This window comes from Pristis pectinata, chromosome 7, assembly GCF_009764475.1.
Source record: "Pristis pectinata isolate sPriPec2 chromosome 7, sPriPec2.1.pri, whole genome shotgun sequence".
NCBI lineage: Eukaryota > Metazoa > Chordata > Chondrichthyes > Rhinopristiformes > Pristidae > Pristis > Pristis pectinata.
Window position 1 is genome coordinate 88,286,575 of NC_067411.1, and position 24,248 is coordinate 88,310,822.

Sequence of the window (24,248 nt, forward strand, 5' to 3'; positions counted from 1 at the left end):
TTGCAAAGGCGAGTGGAAGCAAATTATTTTTTGAAGCAGATTCTTGGGTGAAAGATTATCATGTGTAGGTGGAAATCTGGTGTTGAGATTGTAGTCGGACCAGTGATTTTGTGAATGGTGGAACAGATCAAGGTGGTTCTATTCCTAGTTCCTATCTTTGTATGTAAGTGTTAATGGTGGTATTGCCTGTCAAGGTGGCAGCAGCAGTGGTGAGAATCAGAATTGTCATTACTTTTCAGGTGGTGGCAGTATTGGTGAATCTGACATTGATGGCATTTTTTCTCTCATACATTCTCTTTCTCTCCCTGTGCCCTCTCTTGCTCTCCGTGTCCTCCCTCACCCTCCCCCACCCTTGCTTGCATCCACCCTCACCTGCTCTCCACCTTTGCCCGCTCCGCCCTCTGCCCTCGCACCTAATCTCCCTCCTCCCTCTCCCTCCTCCCCTCCCCCTCTCCCTCCTCCCCTCCCCTCTCCCTCCTCCCCCCTCTCCCTCCTCCCCTCCCCCCCTCCCTCCTCCCCTCCCCCTCTCCCTCCCCCCCCTCCCCCCCCTCCCCCCCCTCCCCCCCCCCCCCCCCCTCCCCCCCTCCCCCCCTCCCCCCCCTCCCCCCCCTCCCCCCTCCCCCCCTCCCCCCCCATCTCCCCCCCCATCTCCCCCCCCATCTCCCCCCATCTCCCCCCCCATCTCCCCCCCTCCCCCCCCCTCCCCCCCCCCTCCCCCCCCCCCCCCCCCCCTCCCCCCCCCTCCCCCCCCTCCCCCCCCTCCCCCCCCTCCCCCCCCTCCTCCCCCCCCCTCCCCCCCCTCCCTCCCCCCCCTCCCTCTCCCCCCCCTCCCTCTCCCCCCCCTCCCTCTCCCCCCCCGTCCCTCTCCCCCCCCTCCCTCTCCCCCCCCTCCCTCTCCCCCCCCTCCCTCTCCCCCCCCTCCCTCTCCCCCCCCTCCCTCTCCCCCCCCTCCCTCTCCCCCCCCCCTCCCTCTCCCCCCCCCTCCCTCTCCCCCCCCCTCCCTCTCCCCCCCCCTCCCTCTCCCCCCCCCTCCCTCTCCCCCCCCTCCCTCTCCCCCCCCTCCCTCTCCCCCCCCTCCCTCTCCCCCCCCTCCCTCTCCCCCCCCTCCCTCTCCCCCCCCTCCCTCTCCCCCCCCTCCCTCTCCCCCCCCCTCCCTCTCCCCCCCCCTCCCTCTCCCCCCCCCTCCCTCTCCCCCCCCCTCCCTCTCCCCCCCCTCCCTCTCCCCCCCCCTCCCTCTCCCCCCCCTCCCTCTCCCCCCCCTCCCTCTCCCCCCCCCTCCCTCTCCCCCCCCCTCCCTCTCCCCCCCCCTCCCTCTCCCCCCCCCTCCCTCTCCCCCCCCCCTCCCTCTCCCCCCCCCTCCCTCTCCCCCCCCCTCCCTCTCCCCCCCCCTCCCTCTCCCCCCCCCTCCCTCTCCCCCCCCCTCCCTCTCCCCCCCCCTCCCTCTCCCCCCCCCTCCCTCTCCCCCCCCCTCCCTCTCCCCCCCCCCTCCCTCTCCCCCCCCCCTCCCTCTCCCCCCCCCTCCCTCTCCCCCCCCCTCCCTCTCCCCCCCCCCCCTCCCTCTCCCCCCCCCTCCCTCTCCCTGTTTCATTTATCACTAGCATTGTCTTTTTTGTCATTCCTTATCTTTCTTGTTTATTCTCTTACACCTGAGCTACACCTTGAATGGTATCCTTAAATTAATTATATAGAATTCATCCACACACCTTGCTTGCTTCAGCAACATGGCCCTTTGGAGGTTTCATCCCCTCCTTCATTCTCTCTATTTGTTAATCAGTCTTCATGCCTTACTTTACTTATTTCAATTGCATTTTCCTAGTATATTTACTGTGTCCCAGGCTACATGTTTGCTTCATGCATAAAAACGGTCTAAATTAGTGCCTTGACTTTCACATCCTGCAATTTTCTGTACATTCTTTGCAGTTAGAGTCACACAGCATGGATACGGGCCCTTCGGCCCAACTGGTCCATAAGGAAAAGTTAACCTAATTTTTGACAATATTGGCTATCGTTCTTCGCTTCCCAACTTTCCGCTATTTTAATGTGCAGTTGATGTATTGTATTTGGTTTACCAATCTTTACTACACTGTCCTATTGTGGCAACAATATTTAAACACTAATCTGCACCAGGAACGCTTCAAAATAGGTTTAGACATGTTTAAGAAAATTTATTGTTGTGTGCTGCAGTTGAACAAAGAGATTGCATCCTAGCCCATGGGTTACAACGATGAAGTGGTGTTAGGGGACAATGAACACTAACCATTTTCTCAATGTTAATTGAAAGTCCAGGAGCATTGTTGACAAAGAGTAAGGTTCCAGGTTATTTCTCGCAAAATATCAGTCAAAGAAAGGGGATGGAAACAATATGATATAATCTTGGAAGGACAGCAATGATTTTCAGGCTTTTTTGTTAGATCACTGCTGGAAGATTGACCTTTGAATATCCCTTGTGAGTTCTGGTGGTAGGTAAAGATAAAGCAGCCTGTGCATTGCCTCCAAGGAAAAGAGTAAGGAAATCTTTGGCTTGAAGCTTAAAGTAGTTTTGTCATCCCTTGGGATAAATGTGTGAGGGCATCCTCTTCCAAAAAGAGCCATGTCTCATTCTGAACAAAAACAAGGCAGTTGAGAAGTTGGAGGCAAGTGCTATAGCCAATGAGAGCAAGTTTAGTAGATGACAGCCAGGAGCATGGCAAAGAGAGAGCAAAGACCGGTGGTTTAAACTACATTTATTTCAATGCAAGAGGCTTTAACAGGTCAGGTGGATGAACTCGGGGCATTTGATTGGCTTGGGAATCAGAATCAGGTTTATTATCACTGACATATATCGTGAAATTTGTTGTTTTGCGGCAGTAGTACAATGCAAGACATAAAAATTACTATAAATTATAAAAATAGTGCAGAAGAGGAATAACGAAGGACTAAGATATTATAGCCATAACAGAAACATGGCTAAGAGAAGGGCAGGACTGGCAGCTCAGTGTTCCAGGGTACGGATGCTACAGGCACGATAGGGGTACAGGTAAAAGGGGGGCAGTTGCCTTTCTGATGAGGGAGGACAATACAGCAGTGCTTAGAGAGGTTATTTTTGGGGGGATCATTCAGTGAGGCTATATGGTGTTGGATCCGGTTATTTTCGAATCCGCAGGTTGTTTCAGAAGTCCAGGAATGAGTTGAAAACAACTTGGTGCTTCACAAAGTTTTAATGGAAAAGTTTAAAACAAAGAAACTGTCACAGAGCACATGGCACTCGCTTTACTACTAGGAGATGAGCCGAGACAAAAGGAACTAAAGATGAGCTGGGGGGTGGGGGGGGGGGGGGGGGGGGGGGTGGGGAGGAGAGCAAGAGAGAGAGGTGAGAGAGAGATAAGCAAGAGAGTGATTAACAAAAAGCGACACCTTTTATACCTGAGATAAGAGCTAACAATAGTCCAATCAGGAAACCTATTAGATACCTGTGGCCAAACCAACCATTGAGAACACACACATATTCACCTGATGGACGAACCAATAAGCTAGGAAGCGGCCATTCCTTGTGCAGCCACTTGAGGTGTATGAAACACTATACGTGTTTAAAAAAAACTACTTAAAACAGTCGAATCCATCAATGGGTAGAACTTGAAACAAGAAAGGAATGGTCACTTTTATGGAACTGTATTATAGGCGCCTCAATATTCAGTGGGAATTAGGGAAGCAGATGTGTTGGGAGAACGCAGATGTGTTGGAAGAATAATAGGGTAGTATTAGTGGGAGAGTTTAACTTCCCTAAGATTGACTGAGTCATCCATAGTGCAAAGGGCTTGGACAGAATGGAATTTGTTAAATGTGTCCAAGAAAGCTTCCTTAATCAATACATAGACAGGGCGCAACATTAGACCTCCCCTTAGGGAACAAGGTAGGGCAAGTAAATGAACTGTCAGTGGGGGAGCACTTTGTGACCAGTTACCAGAATTCTACTAGTTTTAAAATAGTTATGGAGGAAGACAGTGGTCCACAAATTAAGGTCTTAAATTGGGCAGGGCCAATTTTGGAGGCATTAGGCGTAAACTTGCAGAGATTGATTGGGTGAAACTCCTTGCAGGTAAAGGGACACCTGGCAAGTGGGAGGCTTTTAAAAGTGTGATATCAAGAGTCCAGGGGCAGCATGTTCCTGTTAGGGTGAAGGGCAAGGCTGGCAAGTTTAGGGAACCTTGGTTAACGAGAAATATTGAGGCTCTGGTCAGGAAAGAGGAGGAGGCCCACATCAGGTTTAGGTAGTCGGGATCAAGCGAATCCCCTGATGAGAATAAGAATTGTAGGACTGCACATAAGAGGGAAATCAGGAGGGTGAAAAGAGGGCACGAGATGGATCTGGAAGGCAAGGTTAAGGAAATTCCCAAAGGATTCTACAGGTATATTAAGAGTAAAAGGGTGGCTAGGGAGAGAATAGGTGCCCTTAAAAAACAGCATGGCCGTCTATGTGTGGATCCATAAGAGATGGGTGAGATTTTTAATGAAATGTTTCTCATCAGTTTTTCCTGTGGAGAAGATCAAGGGAGCGAACCAATTGATGTAAATGAGTTGTGATGTCTTGCACCAAATATGAATAACCAAAGATGAGGTGTTGGCAATCTTAAAACACATGAAGGGTGGATAAATCCCCAGGGCTTGACCAAGTGCATCCTTGGACCTTGTGGGGAGCCAGGGAAGAAATTGCAGAAGCCCTTGCAGAGATATTTGCATCTTATTTAGCCACAGGTGAAGTTCCAGAAGACTGCAGGGTGGCTAACCATTATTTAAAGAGGGCAGTGAAGACAAGCCAGGGAACTACAGGCTGGTGAGCCTGACATCAGTGGTGGGTAAGTTACTGGAGGGGATTCCAAGGGCCGGGATCTATCACTATTTGGATAGACAAGGACTGATTAAGGATAATCAATACGTCTTTGTGCTTGGGAAATTGTGCCTCATAAATCTCTTAGAGTTTTTTGAAGAGGTAACCAAGAGGATTGATGAGGGCAGGGCAGTGGATGTGGAGTATTGTGTACAGTAGTGGGTGGCGGTTTCTATATGGACTTTAGCAAGACCTTTGACAGGGTCCCGCATGGTAGGCTAGTCCAGAAGGTGAGATTGCATGGGATCCAGGGAGAGCTAGCTTAGTGGATACATAATTGGCTTTATGGTAGGAAGCAGAGGGTGATGGTGGAAGATTGTTTTTCGGACTGGAGGCCTGTGACTAGTGGTGTGCCACAGGGATCAGTGCTGCGCCCATTGTTGTTCGTCATCTATGTAAACTATTTAAAATGTACAATGCATGGTGAGTAAGTTTGCAGATGACACTAAGTGGTATTGTAGATAGTGAAGAAGGTCATCAAAAAAGACAGGGGCAATCTTGATTTGCTAGGTAGGTAGGCTGAGGAATTTGCTATAATTTTATTTGTAAATGTTCATAATTCTGTTATAGTGATAAAAATATTGAGCCCACCTGAATGTGAGGATTCAGCCTCTTGGCCATGTTCATGAGCAACGTTTTGGTGTCCCAGTTCTCTGATAGCTGATTCAGAGGTGATTTTGTTGACGAATACTTTGGTTTCATTCATAACTTCAAACATATGCGTGCACACAGACATGCACACACACACTCTCTCTGACTGTGACTCTGGAGGTATTCTGTAAAGTATACACGAGGTAAACATTTTATTGTCCTGGAAATTTCAGTTTTAACTTCGTTTATTTGAAGGCTGCTCTGGCACATCTGGAATCTCTGGCCATAGATGGGGAGCAAGCTCCACCTCCAGCTCCCAAGGAAACAATTGAATGCTTACCACAAGTTCCAATCACTGAGGAGCATAATGGTAAGTCACATACCCATTAATAAATTGCTGATTTTTTTTTTAGTCTGATATAATCTTGCAAGAGCCATTGAAAACATTCAGTGGGAATTTCCTTGATACTTTTGCTCCATTTTCAGAAATATAACAGATCTTTTGAACCATTGTTTCTAATTTGATGCTGCAAACATTCACCTTCCCTCCAGAAAATAAATTGAGCAAAAAAATCCCAAATTAGGTCCCTTTTTGGAGACTGAATTAGTTGAACCCAAAAGGTGGTGTGACAATTGGCTTTTGTTCATTCGAGTGTTACATATATAAACTGGAAGTAAAAGAACTTCGCCTCATCTAATAGGAGGATCTTAGCTGAAATTCTAGGCACTTTGCCTGATATTTTAGTTTGTTGTATGTGAGTAACAATGGAAGGCCACCTTTATTAGCCATCTCTAGTTGTCCAACATTTGTGATGTAATCCTTGATGTGATGGCACTTTTAATATTTTTGTGTGTTGGCAGAATTCTGGCCAGTTTTGGTAAAAGTGGCAGTTTTCATTGCCAGATCTGTGTCTTGCATAAAACTTGAGATACTGGTGATTCCACAACAATGCTGCTCTTTTACGTTGCTGGAGAGTTCAGAGGATGGAAGTGCTGTTGAATTGCTGGTGGATGAATCTAAAATGAGATATTCACAGATGACAAGGTGCAAATCCAAAATAAATATGGAGACACAAGAGACTGCAGATCCTAATTCAGTTAATTTTTACCGAAATTTATGACCTAATTATATCTTGCCCTCTTCTTCCAATAAAGGTGGGAATGTACAATCAAATTATCAATGCCAGCTGCAGTTATGTGCATAAGCCCCTTGTATTTGAATGGGGAGTAAGAGAATTTAACATCCTTCTTGCTCACCATCTGCAATGGGTCCCACGTTAGTTACTTAATGTAGAGCCTTTTTTTAAGTTGTGCTGTCTTGGATCTGTGTTGCAATGAATGGATGTTTTACTTTTGATCCTCCAGGCCTGGAACAATCCTGTGCTATCTGTTGCAGTGAATATGTGAAAGAAGATTTGGTAACAGAATTACCATGTCACCATCTATTTCATAGACCATGTGTGACCCTCTGGTTACAGAAGGTATGTTTCTTAAAATTTTTGGAAAGCTTTCTTGAAAGTGAGATCTCATTGTTCAGGAAAGTTGGAACAACATAATTTGCACATAACCAACATTTTTCCAAAAGCTTTCTGTCCTTTGTGGTATGCATCATTAGTCAGGGCAAGAGGTGAATGCCCATCTTTGTTTGCCTTGAGAAGCTGGTAGTTGAACATTGCAATTCTTGTGGTAGAGATAGGTTGCTTTGGTGGGGAGTTCCAGGATTTTGTGATGAAGGAACGACAATATATTTCCAAGTTGATAACCTTGGCATTTGAAGAAATTTGTGAGGGTGGTCTGTTAAAATGCATCACAGTACAGCTGCCATTATCCTCCTTTAAGGAGGAAAAGGCCATGGCTTTCAAGGTACTGTCAAGGGTTGGCAAGCCAAGCATGGACCTACAAGCTGAATTTTAGTGAGGTGAGAAAGGCTTCTCTGGATATCAAGGCAGCATTTGATAAGAATATGGCATCAAGGAATCCTGTTTAAAATTGAAATTAATCAAGGAGAATACACTCCATTGACTGGAGCCATATCTTGCACAAAGGAAAGTGGTTGTCACTGCTAGAGGTCAATCATCCCAGTTCCAGAATGTAACTGTAGGAGTGCCTCATTGTAGTGTCTTGGGCCTGTCATCTTCAGCTGCTTCATGGATGACTTCCCTTCCATCATAAGGTCAGAAGTAGCAATGTCTGCTATTGATTGTTCAATATTCAGTTCTATTTGCAACTTCTCAGGAAGTAAAACAATACATAGCAGGACCTAGGCAACATTTATAGATTCATAAAATTATACAGCTTGGAAGCAGGCCCTCCAGCCCAATTCATCTATGCTGACCAAGATGCCCATCCATGCTATTTCCATTTGCTGCGTTTGGCCCATGCCTCTTTACACTTTTTCTATCCATATAGCTATCCAAGGTCTTTTAAATGTTGTCATTGTATCTACCTCTACAACCTCCTCTGGCAGCCCATCACCCTTTGTATGAAAAATGTTCTCCTTTAAATCTTTACCCTCTCACCTTAAACCTATGCCCTCTAGTTTTAAACTCCCCTACCCTGGGAAAAAGTGTGACTATCTATCCTATCTATGCCCCTCATAATTTTATAAACCTCTGTAAGGTCACCCTCAGCCTCCTTCGCTCCAGGGAAAACAGTCCCAGCCTATTCCAATCTCTCCTTATAACTCAAGTCCTCCAGACCAGGCAACATTCCTGTGAATCTTTTCTCCATCTTCTCTAGCTTAACCACATCCTTATAGCGTGGCAACCAGAGCGGCACATACTACTCCGTGCGGTCTAACAAACTACTTGTAAAACTGTAACATGATGTCCCAACTCCTACACTGAATGCCTTGGCTAATAAAGGCAAGTACACTATTTGCCTTCTTCAGCACTAACCTATGTTGCCACTTTCAGGGAACTATGTACTTGTTCCCCAAGGTCTCGCTATTGAGTAACACTCTCCAGGGCCTTGCCATTCAGCCAAGGACTGCCCAGCAGCAAGTAATATTGATGCGACATAAGTAAGTGGCATGACCAACCATATCCAATGTTCACTGACATTACCATTGTTAAGTCCACTCTGAGTAATATCCTGAGGTCCACCTTTGATGAGAAACTGAACTGGACCAACCATATAAGTACATTACAAGAGCGAGTCTGGGACCAGGTATCCTCTGGTGAGTAACTCACCTCCTTGTACTCCAAAACTTTTTCACTGTCTCCAACAATGCTTCACCCCCTCACCATTGAGCACTGTGATTGCCTTGGGTACCATATGCAAATGCACTGTGGTTACTAGCTTGGGTTACAACCTTTGACCTCTTCCACTAAGAAGAAAAATGACCTCGATTGTAAGGGAACACTACATGCCAGAGGCTCTCCCAAAGATGTTTACCATCCTGAATCAGAATATTAGGTTAGGGATCCTCTTGGAAAGAGTGACCATAGTATGATTGAATTTCTCATACAGATGGAGGGTGCAATAGTTTGATCTAAAACCAGTGTATTATGCCTAAACAAGGGAGACTACATCGGGATGAGGGAGGAGTTGGCTAGTGTAGACTGGGAACACAGGCTATATTGTGGGACAGTTGAGGAACAGTGGAAGACTTTCAAAGAGATTTTTTATGGTGCTCAACTAAAGAATATTCCAGTCAAAAACAAGGACACTAAGGGTGGGGAGAGCCAGCCTTGGATAAGTAAGGAAATAAAAGAAGGCATCAAGCTAAAAACTCATGCATACAATGTTGCTAAGAGTGGTGGGAAGCTGGAAGATTGGGAAAACTTTAAAAAGCAACAAAGAACCACCTAGCAAGCAATAAGGAAAGGGAAGATAGATTATGAAAGTAAATTTGCACAAAATATAAAAACAGATAGTAAAAGATTTTATAATTATATAATGCAGAAAAGGGTGACTAAAGTAAACATAGATCCCTTGGAAGATGAGAAGGGGGAATTAATATTGGACAACATGGAAATGGCTGAGACTTTGAACGACTATTTTGTGGAGGTCTTCATGGTGGAGGACATGTCTAACATGCCAAATAGAGATGTTATGGATGCGATGAGAGGTGAGGACCTTGGTACAATCGCTGTCACTGAAGCGGTAATGATGAGCAAACTAGTGGGCCCAAAGGAAGACAAGTCTCCTAGTCCTAACGGGATGCATCCCACAATACTGAAAGAAATGGCGGAGGTTATAATAGACGCACTTGCGATAATTTACCAAAATTCTTTAGACTCTGGGCAGGTCCCGGCAGATTGGAAGACAGTGAATGTCGTGCCACTGTTTAAGCAAGGATGTAGGCAAAAGGCAAGTAACTATAGGCCAGTTAGCTTAATGTCTGTAGTCGGGAAAATGCTTGAAGCTATCATTAAGGAAGAAAGAGCGAGACATCCAGATAGAAATGGTTCCATCAGGCAGACGCAGCATGGATTCAGGAAGGGCAGATCTGTTTGACAAACTTATTGGAGTTCTTTGAGGATATAATGAGCACAGTGGATGAAGGGGAACAGGTGGATGTTGTATACTTGGATTTCCAGAAGGCATTCGATAAGGTGTCACATAGAAGATAAGGATGTATGGAGTTGGGGGTAATGTATTAGCATGCATGGAGGATTGGTTAACCAATAGAAGGCAGAGAGTTGGGATAAATGGGTGTTTCTCTGTTTGGCAGTGAGCGGGGTGCCGCAGGGGTTGGCGTTGGGCTGCAACTGGTCACGATGTACATTAGCAATTTGGAAGAGGGGACCGAGTGCAGCGTATCTAAGTTTGCTGTTGAGGCTAAATTAAGTGGAAAAGCAAATTGTGCAGAAGATACTGGAGTCTGCAGAGAGATACAGATAGGTTAAGAGAGTGAGCAAGGATCTGGCAGATGGAGTACAATGTTGGTAAATGCAAGGTCATCCACTTTGGATGGAAAAATAGAAGGTCAGATTTAAATGGTGAAAGATTGCAGCATGCTGTTGTGCAGAGGGACTTGGGAGTGCTTGTGCATGAATCGCAAAAGGTTGGTTCCAGAGATGAGAGGGTTAGCCTATGAGGCGAGATTGAATTCTCACTGGAATTCAGAAGAATGAGAGAGGATCTTATAGAAACATGTAAGATATGAAAGGGATAGATAAGATAGAGGCAGGAAATTTGTTTCCACTGGTAGGTGAGACTAGAACTAGGGGACATGGCCTCAAGATTCAGGGGAGTACGTTTAGGACAGATGAGGAGAAACTGCTTTTCCCAGAGAGTAGTGAATCTGTGGAATTCTCTGCCCATGGAAGCAGTAGAGGCTACCTCATTAAGTATATTTAAGACATGGTTAGATGGATTTTTGCATTGTAGGGGAATTAAGGGTTATGGGGAAAAGGCAGGTAGGTGGATCTGAGTCCATGGCCAGATCAGCCATGATCTTACTGAATGGCAGAGCAGGCTCAATGGGCCAGATGGCCTACTCCTGCTCCTATTTCTTACGTTCTTATTCTTCCATTGTCACCATGTCTAAATACTGGAACTTCACACCTAGCAGCATTGTGGGAGTACCTTCACCAAAAGGACTGTGGTAGTTCAGATTAGGCAGCTCACCACTATCTTCTCATGGACAGCTAGGAATGGGCAATAACCACATCCCATAAATTAATTAAACAATGTATTTCTGAAGCCTGATTAATATGATTTTATTTATATGAATGACCTTTTCTTCTTGCATGATTATGCCTCAGCATATCAAATAGCATACATGGAGGGCAACTAAATAAACATGAACACATTAAGGATACTGAAAACCTGAAATCAATGCCATCTAACCTGTTGATGTTCCAACATATTCTTTTGCACTTGAGGTCTTGAATGCTCCGAAGAGCTAACAAAGGAATTGAGACTTGAAAGCAAGTAAAATAGGATAACTGATGGTGTAATGAAATTGACACCAAGGTTCAAGCATGCTTAGAAGGGGTGCATAATCAGAACAAGGGAGAATTGACTGAAAATTTCTTTGAGAGGGAGCTTTCTAGTTACGTTTGTTCAAAAGGCAGCAATTTGTGTATGAAAGTTTAAAATATTTCAAAACAATTAAAGATATGCTGTTAATTTATATTCATTTCATTCTTGATGCAGAATCATTTTAGATACTTCTCTCGATGTTTGTTTGTAGTTGATGAGTTGCCTGGAATCACTGCTTTTGACATTTTTTTTAACCTGTCTTTCGAGATAACTCTTTGCCCATTTGCCTGCATCTCCCCACGATCATGTGTATGCCAGTACTGTTGGAAAATTCACTGAAATTTTAAATAATCATGCAGAAGTAAAATATCTCAGTTTTCAAAAATTGCATATTTATGTATATATGCTAAAAGGAAATCTATCTTATGCTATGTGTCTGCGATGCTGCTGCAAATAATCATCACACCTGTGTACACATGTACTTGTGCATATGACAAACTCTACTTTTTTTTAGGTAGAAGGCCAGTAAACTTATTGTCATTGGTAATGTGTTTTAATCCATTGAATTTGTCAGATAGATAATGCTTACAGTATATATTAATAGCTGCTGCAAGAATTTCTAGATTCATCATCGCACGACTGCTCTTCAGATGACAGATTTTTAAATTTGCCTTTTTCAGTACCTAAATGTTTCTTCATCTTGACTAGATCTTAATAAATCTTGACTAGAAACTGAGTTGAAAGAGGAATGGAGTAGCTGGAATTGCATTGGCTTTACTGCTATTACTTTTTCCTCAGTCTGGGACATGCCCTGTTTGTCGTCATATTCTCGCATCGACACTTCCAGAAGCTGCTGCTGCTACTGCTACATTTTTGTCAGAACCAGGAACCCCTCCTCCTACACGTGACGGTCCAACAATCCGATGAAGCTGGATTCTGCCCATTGAATGTAAAAGGAAACTGCACTATTTAAATAGGAGCAGAAAGTATGAAACATATGTTTGTGATTTTGCTTGTAGGCTTATTTTGTTAAAGGCTGACAAAACTGTCTTACTACTGGTGAGGTGTGTAATTCTGCATTATAATTATATGTAAAAACTTGAATTAATGGTTGTACTTTTGTGACAGCAAATTAGACCTTGTAAATATTTTGGTGGGGGTGGATTTATGATGTGTTTGATTTGTTCTCTGTTTAAATGAAATTCGAAATATGCATTTTATTTTTAAAAAATCATGTATTTTGATGCTGATAATTGTATTTGCAAAGAGCTTTTGGGCACAAATGTATGAAGGTTTATTTTGAAATTTAATTCTGAGGTTTTTTTTTGTTTAACGCAGTAACACACTGACTTTACATAGGGTGATGGAGCGTGAGGAAGTTGTCTTAGTTCCATGGGATAAAATTGTTTAGTTTCTTACAATGGGACCAGCACAGTGCTCATAAATGAAGACATCATCTGATATCACAACAGCATTGAGTTCTGTTTCACCTCCAATAAAGTGCATCATTAAAACTGTAAGCACCGCCATACTCTTTAAATTGAATGTCATCGCTAATTCAAAATTCTAGAAAGAAATAATCTCAACATTTAAAACTGGAATGTATTTAACAGATCTTTGTATTTGGTAGTTAGCAACTTTGAAATTTGATAGATTTTTACATTAAGAATCCTTTGAATGAATTCCCTTCCATATTTTGCAAGCGAGACCACTGCCATAATAACTTACAATGCCCAACATTGAAGTTAGCATCGTTTAGTTAAGTTTCTGATCAGATTTCTATGTTAAATAAGTTTCTAATCAGAATTGCATGCAGGGGATTTTCCTTGATAACTCAGAAATAAAGGGATTCATCTATTTTTATTGTTTTTTTTTCTGTTAGAATTTAATTTTTTTTCCCAAAAACTAGAAAAAAAGTGGGATTACTTCCTTGTAGAAAAACAGGTATTTAAAAATCACTAAAACAATGTCTTGAAGTTTATATTAGATTTTTGAGAATATTATCTATTATAAATACATTAAAATGCCAATAATGCTTTGAAAAGATCAGTCAATTCTTAAAATGAATCTGATATTATTTAAATTCTCAAACTATGAAGGATTTGAACTTGTACAATAAATTAGGAGGGCAAAAAGGGGCAATGAGATATCCATGGCAGATAGGATAAAGGAAAATTCTAAAAATTATAAGTATAGTAACAGTAAAAGCATAGTTAGGGAGAGATTAGGTCCCCTTAAGGATCATCATGGTAACCTATATGTATGTGGAGGAACTGTAATAAGAGACATCTGGACTGGTACTTGAATGAGTAAGGCATTGAGGGATATGGAATTCATACAGACAAGTCAGATCAGTTTTGATAGGCATGATCAGCATGGCTGTGGTGGGTCGAAGAGCTTGTTTCTATGCTGTGCAGGTCTATGAACTTTAAAGTTCCATCAATCCGATGTACTCAGGACTTCAGTGATGCTGGACTGGCAGATTAAAGGGAGAGCAGTAAACAGGGTTTCAGGGAATTAAATGGGAGTGTGGGGAAAAGGGGTCCTGATGAGTTTCAAGGGAGACAGTAACCGATGCTCTGGTGTGTTTACAGGGAGAACAGGAAAAAGGGCTTCAGCGAATCCAGCATAGAAATCGGGGCCCTAGTCTGTCATGGCAGTGGCGGAACAGGTGACCCTGTGTGTTAATGAGAGTGTGGAAACAGAACACTGGTGTGTTAAGGCAAATGTGGGAATCAGTATCGATGAGCCAGTTGCTGAACCATCAGGATTTCTGAACAATAGGGGATGAGTTTCACTGTATTCTTCGGAGCATATATTATCATTTCATTACCTAAAGGGCCAACAAATAATTCTGATGTTTCCCATCAGATCCCTTCACCCACAGGATTATGAAAGTTAATTTTAGTATGCAGCCCATATGCTTATTAGACTTTATAATAAAAATATGTATCCTAATTTACACTCTAATGCATGAAATATGAATGCCAATGAGAAAGTTTTCCCATTTTTGTTATTTTTATTTATTCTCACATGAATTTATATATTGGAAAGATATGGAAAATTAGTTTGCCTGGGCTTGTAAATTCAGTTTTGTAGCTGCTTTTGGTACAGTAAGTATTTGATTTATGAATTATTGGTATTATGACATTTACTTTTTGGAATACACATCTTCAATTCATGAAACGATTTATCTCTATTAACTAATATCAAGTTACACTCTATACATAAGGAGATGCTTTACCAAAATATATTTTGCCCAGCCTTTCAATTTATGAAATTTTGCTTAACAATATATTTCCAGAAACTGTAAGTATCCCTCCCTGATACAGATTAGCTTTGTTCGGCCTTGAGCCCATCCAGGTTGGTTAATGTCATCTGAGACTCAGAACAGTGTCACTCGGACCTTTTCTAAAAGTTTGTTGAAGCTACTAATGTAATGTGTAATACTACAGTGGACAGAACACAAGTTTCTTGTAGTTTCTTGTAACATCCTATATGATAAGCAATGTTATAAACTATAAAGAAGTACCAGCATTGCTGAAGCTTTTATACTTTTAATCTTACACAGCTTTAACTCCTAACTAAAATTTGCATGTAATTAGCTCTTACTAGGAATCAGGATACAACTCACCCCAGTGTTTTAAGATGTGTTTAAATCTGTCTGTAGTTTCTTTGTAAAACTTAAAGATTTGCTCTCAACCACCCCCTCCACCTCCCCCCCCCCCCCACACACACACCCTCCCCTACCTCTGATGGACACCTTTTCATTAAAATGATGCCCATGACAATTATTGAAGCAAACCTTGCCCCTTTCCCTTTGTGATCGTCCCTTCCATGTGGAACTCATTCACCCTAATGCCAATTAGTCCTATGTCATCAATTTTTACTGAAGAGACATGGAGGAAAGGAACTCTAAGCTTATCATCACCAGGAGGAATTTTCTAAATGTGCAGACATTCAGTGGACAGTCAGACTGCAAAACCTGTTTCAAGAAAATGAAGAACGTTAATCTTGTTTGTGAAAGAAATGAACTGTTGCCTCGCAGCAGCTTCAGTTCACAGCCTGTTTCATGGTCTCAGCATGTTGTATAGAATTTTGATCAATGTTGTTCAAACAGGATGTAAGTGCCTGAATTCCTGAAGGTATGGCCTACAGAATGCATCCTTCTCATAATTCAAGGAAATGCTGTTTTGTTTGTGGCTGAGGAAAAAAAATTGCTTTAACATTCTACCTTTCATTACAGATAACTTGAGAAGTGTAGTACATGTTGTGAGGAAATCAGAGTGCATACATGAGTGATTTTCCTGAGCTAATGCCTGCCACCATGTATTGGAAAATCACAATTGGTGTGCCTGAAATTAATGTCAAAAGATTCTCAGTTTCCACAAGGGAAGAGGTATAGGTAATTTCGCCCCTTCAGCCTGTTCCTTCAGTCAGTGATGTCATGGTTGATCTGTAACTCTTTCTCCATATCCTTCAATGCCTTTGGTTAACAAAAGATTGTCAAGCTCAGATTTTAAATTAACAATTGACCTACTATCAATTATTACTTTTGGAAACGTTCTAAGGTATGAAAGTATTACGTAATTGCACTCTTAAAAGCTTGTGGATTTGGATTTTAGAGCTTTGGACTGTGCCCCCTTAATTCCTAGATTCCCCAGTCATTTTGGTAAATCTGTGTAGCATTCCCTCCAACATGTCGTTCCTAAAGTGTGCCCAGGACTGCTCCTAAAATTCCCCATGTCTAACCAAAACTTAGAATAGTCCTTTCATAACTGCTACTCCCAGCTGTTCTGCATGGCATTCCATTAGTCTGGTTATTTTTAATTTTTTTTAATTTAATATTTTTATATATGAACCCACTGAGTCTCTATTAGACCACCATTATTTCTGGTGTTTCAACATTTGTAAAGAATTTTCTATTTTTCAATCCAAAATTGATGATGTGGCATTTTCACTGAAATCCATTTGCCAGTGTTATGCCCATTCACTTAAACTATGTAATTTAGTTGTTTCCATCAGTACTATACCCATTTTTATTTTATGGTAACCTTGAACATGTGATTTCAATTCCATTAACTAGATCAGATGTTAACTTTTTGTGAACAATTTTTGGGTCAAAGTAAATGTCAATCAAAATTGTTGCAATTCACTTGACATGCTTGTAAACGGAGGCAGCTAAATGTCAAATAGCTTAAAAATCTCTTTTTCAAATTTTGCCATGCATACAAGGCCAATGAAAGCAGTAAAAGAGGTCTTAACTGCAGGGTCAAGGCCTGTTTCACAGTTAGTAACAGGTTTCCACTTTAGTTGGGCTGCTCTGTGAGGACCTGAGACACCTGTCTTCCTCCAGATAATCATTCTTTTTCATTTCTCCTGTTTACCCCCATGTCCACCCCTGTCAACTGCCTGTCTCTATTTCCATTATCTTCCTGCCACCTTTCCTACCATCTATCATTTGTAATATACCCCAATGATTCCCCCATCCCAACAATCTATCTCCTCTTCAATACCCCTTTGATGTGATCTTCTTTCTGTAATGACCGATCACACAGTAAATTCATGTACATCCTATGGGTCAAGCCAAGGGTTAGCCTGCAGCCCATAGTTCGCCTTTCCCCAATCTAAATGATATTGTGAACAAATGCAGATCACTGTAAGTCAGGTTGTCTCATTTTCAATATTTTCCTTTGTTGTAACTATGTTAACTTATGCCTTCATTTTTGAGTTTAGTTAATAATTCTTGAGAGCAAAGTTTAATGCATCCTTTTCTGGAAGTATATATAAATAATGTTGTAATTACCTTCCTGTCCATTACTTCCAATGATTTCAATTGGGTTCATCAGGGCTGACCTAGCCTCTACAAATCTAATGTGCTGAAAATGTTCAACATTTAATTTTATGCTTAATTATGGACTCTTAATTTTCCAGCAATAGGTGGTAGACTAACTGATCTATAATGCTCCCTTTTTTGCCTTTCTTAAACAGCAGAGTACCATGTTCAATTTTCCAATCCAATGGAGGACTTGGGAAACTTTCAACTGAAATTCCAGTTTAAAAAATTGGAACTTCGGAAGGTTATAGTTGACGATGGACATCAGTGATGCCATATATGTTTTAAAATCCTGGGATAGGAATTGTTTTAGTGATTGAAATTCTTTACTGCTATTTCTTCATACTGTTGTCATGAATTTTAGTTAATTTTCTTTCTTAATTCAGTATTTATTTTCATTGTGTACAGTATGTACTCTTTTTCTCCCACTGTACATACCAATTCAAGGTAATTCGACGTTTTACCATTTCTGTGTTCCAGTTTACAAGGTCACACTACCTACACCCTAACCTTTTCCTCATGTAGTTCTGTAAAATAATTGTGTTGCACTCACTTTCAATTTTACTTGCATATACTTTTTGTTCTAGTTTAGTTATACTTTTCATCTTTTTCCTTGTGATACCTTTAGATTGTTTGGGCTGAATTAATATACGTATTAGTGACTAGCAGTTTCGTAGGGAATTGTCAGCATTCAACTGCTTCCAATTAAGTCCTGGATGTGTGCAGCCCAGCTGAATGGATAGCACTCCTCAGGGTCCAACAGCAGAACTTGATCATGCTGGAATTCTCCGGCACTAACCTTGGGAAGCCAACTTTCTTAAACAGTTCTCACCACACCTGGCATCCAAATGGGGGTCCCTGGCCCTGTAAACTAGATGGGTAAAGGTAAGTAATTCTGTTTTTTTACGAACACCTAAGAAATAATTAAAAATGTTCTTTTTTAAAATTTTTTGATTATTTAAAACACTTAATTCTTAAATGTCTCTGAACATCTGTAAACTGTTACAAAGCTTTGAAGAAGGTAAAGCTCCACCCCAATCTTGCCTTCTGTCAAAAGCTTTCAGGGTATTCCAGAGGCAGACCCTCAGGGGTAGTTTGTTCTTGACCTATTCACTGTTGAGGTCTCACTGATTATCTTTTAGAGGCAGTAGGTCAACTTGTTCAGTCCTCCAGATCTGGTCGGGTAAGAATGGTGATAATAATTTGAATGGCAGACCAAGCCATCTTTATTCGCACCATTATACATGCTGCTCATTCCCCTTTTACAAATTAAAGGTAATTGTGACTAGGCCATTTAAACTTTCCATAAGGGTCTTAGTGAGAGCCTGCATCAGGTGGAATCCTTATCAATAGTATAGTTCCTGTTTCAGAACTGATGCCAGGGCCCTATAAAATGGAACTCCTCTTTCCCATACTACTATTTCGGCTACCTGTTTGCCTCTTCAATCTCCTTAACCCTGCACCGTTCTCCATGTGGCTCAGGTAGTAACTCAGAGGTCATAGTTCTTGATGTTTTTGGGAACTTGGAGATAAAGACAACCTCATTCCTTTCTATTTAAATAGACCGTAACAATATGATACTTTATATTTTCAAGTCAGTTTGAGATGTTACTCATTTTGTCACCAAGTACGTAAAACATACTAATGTAGGGCACACTTCTGTCACAAAGGCTCATTTATGATCCCCATTGATTGATTCCCTGCGGCTGTAAGGTTTACAATTTGCATCTTTCTGGCCTCCTCCTCTTAGGTGTCATGGCCATTATTCTGGCCTACTTTCTGACAGTATTCTTATACTCACAGATAGCAAGATATTTGTTGTATAGTATTAGTTTCTATGGATCCTTCCTCCATCTCATTGAGGTTCCCATTACTCTGTACACATGCAAATTACAAATCTAGCTATGTGGTAATTACCCACTGTCAAATCAGGTAAGAACTTTTATTAATAAATAACTTTGAAAGATAATGTCTATTTAAATATTACTAATTTTTTGCAATATTCCCTTTGGTTATGAAGCATATTTATATGCATGTTACAAAATGACAAGAAAACATTTAAGTGCATTCTAATCTAGGATCTAATTTATTTCATCTATATTAGACTATAAGAGAAGTACTGAATTTGGGCTAAAGTTTCAGCAGATTAGGAGATCTGCCCTGATGTGGTTTCCTGAATCCCATGAAATTCCATAATCAGATTGGTTGAACTGGTTGAAAATGCTGCAGGAGAACATGAAAGGGGAGACAAAAAGCTAAAGATTTCCTCTTCAAACAGTCAACCATGTGGCCTACATTTCTATCATTTGCAGACTTCTTTATCATGCTGCCTAGTTTAAATCATCAACATGTATTGCACAAAGGACCGAGGACATTAAAATTCTAATAATCTGCCATCCGACTACTCGGAAGTGTTGATGGTTCAGCATTTGGCTTGCTGCGCTCCCTTTCAACTCACCAGGTTCACTGGAAAATTTATTATTCACTTTTTAAAAAAAACTAAAAGTATGTTGGAGATATAATAGGAATGACATTCAATAGTGTGGAAACTCTGCCAATCCAGCACCACCGAAGTCCCGTGTGTGCCAGATTAACTGAGTTTTACTGTTCTGAGCCCTGTGAAACCTCACTGGAAACAGCCTTCCAGTCAAAAACAACCGTCAATCATTATCCTTTGCCTTTTGCCATTGAGTTAATTTCGAATCCAGTTTGCCTTTGAACTTCATGGACATTCACTTTTTTGACCAGTCCATGGATCTTGTCAAAAGCCTTGCTAAAATCTGTATAAGACTACGTAGACCTTCCTTGTTATTGCCTCAAAAAAATTCAACTAAATTAGGTATGACCTTCCCTTAAAAAATACACGTTAACTGTTCTTGATAAATCTATGCCCTTTTGAATGAAGATTTGTTTATATTGTGCCTCCGTTAATAATCCTACCACCAAAATCATTTGGTTTTACCTCTTCCTTTTTAAACATTGGAACAATGTTAGTAGTCCTTCAATCCTTCAGCACCACTCCTGTAACCAGGGAGGGGTGAAAAGTGATGGTTAGAGCCTCCATAATTTTATGGCATGCTTCTTTTGACAAGTTGGGATATATTTCATCCATGCCTGCTGATTTCTCCACTTTAAAGGGTGCAAACTCCTTAATTCTCCCTCTTTTACTGTACTTATCCCAGCTAATATCTCACACTTCCATAAGCATTGCTCCACTTCTGTGAAGATAGATGCAAGTATTCATTAAAAACGTTTCACACATCCTTTGTTCCTGATGTAGGTTACCTCTAGGGTGTTAAATAGGTCTTACTCCTTTTTCCTTTTGCTCATGTATTTATGGAGCATATTTGGATTTCCATACATTTTTCTCGTCAATGTTCTTCATGCTCTTTCTTTGTTTTACTAATTTCTCTTTTATTTCACCCCTACTTCTTCTGCACTCTTCTGGACTTTCAGCAGTATTAAATTCTTGGTGCCTGACATAAGCTTCCCTTTTATCTTACTCTCCACAAACTTGTTACCTGGGAAACTCTAGATTTGTCAGTCACATCCTTTCTCTTGTTGCAACATGTTTACCAACTTGGCTAAGAAGCTCCTCACTCTTCCTGTAAAAGAGGACTGGCAGAACAGTGAACAGGAGTTCAGGGAAGTGATCTGATGATTCTGTTGTATGAAATGCATGTCAACGAGAAAGGAATCTGTGGTTTGTTTTGATGTTTTGGACAATTTTGAAGTAATATGAAGATTTTTTTCTGGAGGAAGGTGATTTGATGTGCTTTATCTTACAAGTGCAGGAGTGAATGACAAAGTAGTTTGTACACCAGATCTTCTTAAATCTAGGCCTCTTGGACTTAAGGAAGCAAAATTTGAGGCCATGCTTGGATACATTATTTGAAAAGGACGAGGTGAAGATTTTGTTTGGGACAGGTCAATTAAATGTGGAAGTGAGGAAACGTGAATGGAACCCAACAAACAAACATGTTTTTACTGCAAATTATTACGTTTGGCTATGCTGTGAGCTCTGGTCAACATACACAGCCCCACACTTCAAAATTCCTCATGTTAGACCGTGTCAAATGCTACCTTGATGTCAAAGACAGATATTTTTCCTTTGTCTTGGATATTTAACGGCCTGTGTTTTGCATGATAACCTGCATTATTTAACTTGTACTCTGCTGGTTTAGTATTTTCCATTCAAATTCATTAAGGCAGGATGCCTAATGTTTGATCTTGCAGGGTCATTTTCACCTTTGAGTAAAATGCTGAATTGTTGTTAGCACTTAATGTGCTTTCACTCTAGTGTACAGAAGCCACTGGGTATGCAGTGATATCTTAAAGACTTCTATGTTTAATTTGCATAAATTGAACTCCATGTACAAAAAGCATGAATGAATTCCTTGAATACTAAAGCAGAGGGTTGAGATCTGCTTCATCATTACTTAAATTACCTGGCCTTTTCTGGGTTATTACTGGAGAGACAGTCTTTAACTTTCTGAGATCTACCCATCTAACCCTTATTTCTGGTTCCATCCCATGCACTCTTTCTCTGACTTTCATGATCTAAGCCCCAACACTCGCTCCATGATTTCTGATCCCATAATGGTGATGGATTGTGGAACTAATAGATCTGAACATTATACACTCTCCGATATTTGATGGAGGAAACATCACTAATGAAGTAGCTGGAGATAGTTGAGCACAGGAAACTGCCGCAATATGCGGTGGTCCTTACTCATTTGTATTTATTGTGGTTGATGCAATTGATTTCCCATAACCACAACCATTTCCCCAAGTGCTCAGCATGATTCTCACCACTGAAAAGTTCTCCCACTAATTTCAATTGACTTTATTTTTTATTTGCTTTCCTGCTGCTAGACTTAGTCAAATGCTGCCTTGATGTCAAAGAGAGAGGTTTTTACCTGACCTCTAAACTTTAGATTTTGTCTCTATTTGTGTAGAGGCAACTATGAGGTCTGGAACCAAGTGCTCCTGGTGAATCTGTTACTTAGAGATAGCTGGCCTGGGATTAGATTCAACCACCCTGTTATAGAAGTGCACGTAAGTGTTCATGTTATTTTACTTTATTTTAGTTTTTTAAAAAAAAATATTTTGAGGTGTTTTTAATTGTATCTATAAATTATTTAAATCTATTTGAATAGTTTTAAATGTCTCTGGCAGGAAGTTGACTGTTATGTTGCATTGACACTGTAAAATACCTTATCAAACAATGTAACATCCATTAATACTTTAAGAACATCAAAACTAGCCAATGGATACATTCTGATTGGGTACCATTGTAACTACACAGGGAAAACAATAAATAAATAACTGTTCATGTTAATCGATCCTCATTGAAATTGTTCATTTCTGAGACGGAAATATCAGTTTACGGACAGTTCTCAGGAAAGGAACCCTTGCGTAGCCTGGGGTTGCCTGTTCCTGAAATACACTCACTGATTCCCCCCTGCTACCTTTATTACACTTCATCTTATCTCACTCCCTTTCCATTCTCACAGAGTTTCCATCTCTGAAGCAACCATTCTGATGATGTAAGTCCTTCCAATAAGACCTTTTCCCCCTTAAGTTGGGAGCACCCTCCAGCATGTCTGCTCCATTCCTGCGTTGATGCCCTCAGCCTTTCCGTCACCAGATCTTCCTGTCTCCTCCCCTTTCAGCATTCAATAGCAACTGTTTTCCACTGCAAAACCTAATCGAGTCCCTAAAACCTTTCCCCTTCCCATAGCAGCTTCGCATATGAGTACAGGAGAGGTAACACCTGCACTTTTACCCCCTGCATTACCACCTTCAAAGGTTCTGTACTTTCAATTTAGTGCACAGCATTCACTGTTCCAAATGGCTCACATCCCCTTAACAATGGAGAGACCAAATGCATAAAAACTCTTTTCCTCCTGTCATCCTTAATTCTCCTCCCCTTTATTTCATACCTTTGACCTCCAGTCACGGGTGGAAAAGTATGAGGTCATGCACTTTGGTACGGGGAATCATAAGGCAGATTATCATTTAAATTTTTAAAAAATACTGCAAATGAATGAAGTTCAAAGAGATCTTAGTGCTCTTGTGCATGAATTGCAAAAAGTCAGCAGGCAGGGGCAGCAGGTAGTTCAGAGGGCAAATGGCAAATTATCCTTTCGCGTAAAGCATTTGGAGTTCAGAAACAAGGAAGTTTTGTCACAAGTGTATGGGGTGCTGGTGAGGCCACACCTGGAATACTGCACACAGTTTTGGTAACCTTGCCTAATCTATATTAAGAGCAATAGGACAACTAGGGAGAGAGTTGGTCCCCTGAAGAATCAGTGTGGAGCTGCAGGAGCTGGATGAGGTCTTGAATGAAAACTTCTAGTCTGTATTTATTGTGGAGATGGACATGGAAGCAAGTGAGTTCAGGGAAGAGAACAGTGATAACCTTACAAAGGAGGTGTTGACAGTCTTGAAGCACATAAAGATGGATAAATCCCGAGGGCCTCACCAGGTGTATCCTAGAATGATGTGAGAATCGAGGGAGGAGATTGCTAGGGTCCTGAGGTATCAGGAGGATGGCTAATGTCATGCCTTTACTTAAGAACGGCTGCAAACACAAGCCAGGAACTACAGGCTGGAGAGCCTCACATCAGTGGTCAGAAAATTACTGGAAGGGATTCAGAGGGGCAGTATTTGTTTGCATTTGGAAAGGCAAGGTCTGATTAGGGATAGTCAGTATGGCTGTGTTCATGAGAGATCATGTCTCTCAAATTTGATTGAGGTTCTTGAGGAGGTGACTAAGAGGATTGATGAGGGCAGGGAGATGGATGCTGTCCATGTGGACTTTAGCAAGGCCTTTGACAAGGTCCCATGTGGTAGGCTAGTCCAGAAGGTTAAAATAGCAAATTGAATACAAAATTGGCTTGGTGATGGGAATCAGAGAGTGATGGTGGAGGGTGCTTTTCAGATTGGAGACCTGTAACCAGTGGGATCGAAGCTGGGTCCTATAAATAACATGATCAGTAAGTATGCAGATGACACTGA

At 41.5% G+C, this 24,248-nt stretch overlaps 1 protein-coding gene across 15 annotated transcripts in view; it reads left to right on the forward strand.

Annotated features, from left to right (window-relative positions):
• The window catches only part of pja2 (praja ring finger ubiquitin ligase 2), an 88,661-nt gene extending 66,142 nt beyond the window's left edge, over nt 1–22,519 (forward strand). For 14 of the 15 annotated variants that reach the window (XM_052020516.1, XM_052020504.1, XM_052020502.1 and 11 more), the window contains 3 exons: nt 5,711–5,825; nt 6,821–6,936; nt 12,188–19,959. In XM_052020516.1, coding sequence (XP_051876476.1) covers nt 5,711–5,825; nt 6,821–6,936; nt 12,188–12,316 — 360 coding nt within the window. In that variant the 3' untranslated portion in view covers nt 12,317–19,959. Of the gene's footprint in view, nt 1–5,710; nt 5,826–6,820; nt 6,937–12,187; nt 19,960–22,183 lie in introns of those variants that run through there. The other variant, XR_007956704.1, reaches the window with a different exon arrangement.
• Nucleotides 22,520–24,248: the final 1,729 nt, after the last annotated feature.